This window comes from Brassica oleracea, chromosome C8, assembly GCF_000695525.1.
Source record: "Brassica oleracea var. oleracea cultivar TO1000 chromosome C8, BOL, whole genome shotgun sequence".
Lineage (NCBI taxonomy): Eukaryota > Viridiplantae > Streptophyta > Magnoliopsida > Brassicales > Brassicaceae > Brassica > Brassica oleracea.
Genome location: NC_027755.1, coordinates 1,933,010 through 1,936,386, shown reverse-complemented (window position 1 = coordinate 1,936,386; position 3,377 = coordinate 1,933,010). Strand labels below are relative to the sequence as shown.

The following is a 3,377-nucleotide window of genomic DNA, read 5'->3' as shown; positions in this document are numbered from 1 at the left end:
TGCATTTTTACGGTTTTGGCGGAAAATATTTTGGCGGTTTTTGAGGAAAAATCTGTTTTTGGCGAAAAAAATGCATTTTTGTTGTTTTGGCGGAAAAATACGTTTTACGGTTTGGACGGGAAAAGTGTGCTTTGCGATTTTGGCGGGAAAAGTGTTTTTGATGGGAAAAGTTTTTTTTTCACGATTTTGGCGGGAAAAAGTTTTTTTCGCGATTTTGGCGGGAAAAGTTTTTTCGCGATTTTGGCGGGAAAAACATTTTTGCGGTTTCGACGAGAAAATACATTTTTCCGGGTTTGGGTGGGAAAATACATTTTTCCGATTTTGGCGGGAAAATGCATTTTTCCGATTTTGGCGGGAAAATACATTTTTCCGATTTTGGCGGGAAAATGAGTTTTCCGGTTTTGGCGGGAAAATGCGTTTTTTCGGTTTTGGCGGAAAAATTCGTTTTCCGGTTTTGGTGGGAAAATTCGTTTTCCGGTTTTGGCGGGAAAATTTCGTGTACCGGTTTTGGCGGGAAAATTTCGTGTACCGGTTTTGGCGAGAAAATTGTGTTTTCCGGTTTTGGCAGGAAAATTGCGTTTTTTCGGTTTTGGCGAGAAAGTTGTGTTTTTCCGGTTTTGGCGAAAAAGTTGTGTTTTTTCGGTTTTGGCGAGAAAATGCTTTTTGCAGTTTTGGCCGAAAAATGCTTTTTGGAGTTTGGCGGGAAAATGCGTTTTTTTGGGTATTGGCGGAAAATGCGTTTTTTTTTGTTTTAACGGGAAAATTCGATTTTTCGGTATAGGTCGAAAAGTGCGGTTTTACTGGTTTGGCCGAAAAAATGTGTTTTTATGGAAATGTGTGTTTTACGTTTTTTTACGGAAAAACCCATCTTGCAGTTTTGGCGGGAAATTGTGTTTTTCAGTTTTTGCGAGAAAATGCATTTTTTGGTTATAGCAGAAAAATGTATATGCAGAAAAATAGAATTTAAGGTTTGAAAATAATATTTTAATTTTAAAAAGTCATTTTTGTCATTTATCATTTTGGATTGAACTAGAACTAGATGCATTTGCATCCAGATGCACCATCAAGACTCACTTTCATTTGGATGAGAATTTGAGATGAGTTTTTAAAAATTCAGCTGAGTGATCCATCTGGATGTAGCATTATAATGCACAAAACGAACATCGATTTGCATTTTCACCCAGATGAGCAAACGAACAGGGCCCTAGTGCAAACTAGATCATGTATGTGGTGCATTCTTTCTCTCTGTCATATATCTCCCACATTGTGGATATATTACAGGACCATTTTTTTTCTCTGTCAATAGGGCTGGGTCTCTGTATACACTTATGAACATATATATTATTTTCTTTAAATGAATCAAGAATAAAGGATCGTTTACAAACACCAAACTAATAAACTTTTTGTTTTGTTTTACATGGTTTCATCAAGAACTGGTTTATACACCTTTTGTTCTTCACCAAGCAATAGTGCACGTAGAACCGCATCGCAAGTGCCATCGTAGTGCACGATGAGATGTCCACCTTGAGGGATCTCGTGGTAGTTGATCAAAGGTTGCTTCTGCAGCACGCATCTTTGAAGTTGAAACGGAACAACTTTGTCTTCCTTCCCATGCCAGATGTGTACATTACTCTCTTGAGTAATGCTTAGATCTTCTGGTTCGAAGTCCCATTGTCCAAAACAAGCCACGAAATCGTCTCTTAGAGTGTCGAAAACATCTCTTTCACGTAGCTTTTCCTACACGGTAGAGTAATATAGGTCAGAATTGAATTATTACTAAAAATGGAAAGTTTGGTGGAGAAAACTAGGGAAGTGACCTTAGTGAACATAGGAAAGCCAGTGGTTCGCTTGAGCACCTCCATGTCATGGCTGTTGAAGTAGACCTGCTTGCTCTCAAGAACCGAACTAGTTGATGGCAAGACCTTTTGTATAAGTATAACCAACCAATGTAGCAGTCTAGGTGCAAATTTCGATATCCTTAAACCCCATTCGATAAGACCTCCCATGTAATCTTCCTTTATAAGTTCATTAGGAAGCGATGGCCACAGATAATTCACAACTGGAGCAACAAAAGCCACACCAGATAGCCTGCAAAAAAGGACATAATACTCTCGGTAATTACTTTTAACTATTATTCACAACTTATTTGATTAGCCTTTAGATTACCTGCGAGGAATGTGTTTTAGGCAACCCCAAGTAGGATAAGATCCCATGGATAATCCAATTAGGTAAAACTTGGGTCCTATCTCCAACTGATCAGCAAGTTCTACTATGTCATTAACTTCACTTTTCAGTGAACGTTTTGCATTTGAATCTGACTTTCCATATCCAGAACGGTCGTAGAATAGAAGATACACACCAAGCTCTTGTATTAGCTCCTGAGAAACAAAATCTAGGTCAGGTTTCTTGTTCCACAAGAAAAAAAAAACAAAGGCGTTTCAAACATCAAGATACAAGAACCAAAGAGCGTTATATTTTTTTATACTTTTGAGGCAGAGAAGTTCATGTCTTTAGAGCTTCCAAAGCCATGAACAAGAATGATCTTGTATTTTGCCTCTTCCTTTGGAACTCCACTTTCTCTATAAGCTAAGAATCTCCCATCACTAAGCTTCACTCTTTTTGAATTTTCAGAAGAATCCCCCATCAAACCTGGATACAGTCACAATACAAGAAGAGAAATGTTTTTAGCTGTAGCAAATTTAGTGATATATTTACAAAATGGCAAAACCAAGAACATCACAAGTCTTTCGAACATAAAAAGACATACCAGAAGAGAAGATAACTTGCCTGGAATCTGGGAGGAACACAAAACGGTCTGAATGGTCAAAGATCTAAGAAGACCAAACCAAATATTTGTCTTCTGATTCCTTTGGCTATATTCTCCTGATTCCAAACCAAAGGAATCAGAAGACAAATATATAAGAAGACCAAACCAAATATTTGTCTTCTGATTCTTTTGGCTATATTCTCCAGATTTTATACTTTTGGCTGTCTGAGTTTACATCTTTGTTACATTGTAGACGCCACTGACTTTTCACCAATCTCTGTCTCGTTTCTCCCACAAGTTAACTTTTACATATGCATTTGATGAATTCAGAAGCTTCACATGCTAATTAAAATGTAGAAATATAAAATGAATTGTTTTCTTATGAAATTCATCGTCTGGTCAATAAACAAAAACACATATCAATTAGTTTCAAGCTAAGTCTACAAAGAAAAAAACATGAGGAGAAGAAAATATAAATCTTGATATAAAACAAATGGGATTTTGAAATTCTCACAAAAAATATACCGTTCCGTAGAACTCACGTTTCATTTTAATACACATAGCCACGCGCTCTGTTTATGTGCAGTATTTTTTTTTTTTTTTTTTTTTT

The 3,377-nt window shown here is 36.7% G+C and overlaps 1 protein-coding gene across 1 annotated transcript; it reads right to left on the bottom strand.

The window, feature by feature from the left end:
• Positions 1–1,413: 1,413 nt before the first annotated feature.
• Positions 1,414–2,644, bottom strand: LOC106308405. Its single transcript, XM_013745563.1, has 4 exons — positions 2,486–2,644; positions 2,167–2,378; positions 1,818–2,088; positions 1,414–1,737 (listed from the first exon to the last, which is right to left on the bottom strand). Exons 1-4 carry the CDS (start codon positions 2,642–2,644, stop codon positions 1,414–1,416), a joined length of 966 nt encoding a protein of 321 aa, XP_013601017.1.
• Positions 2,645–3,377: the final 733 nt, after the last annotated feature.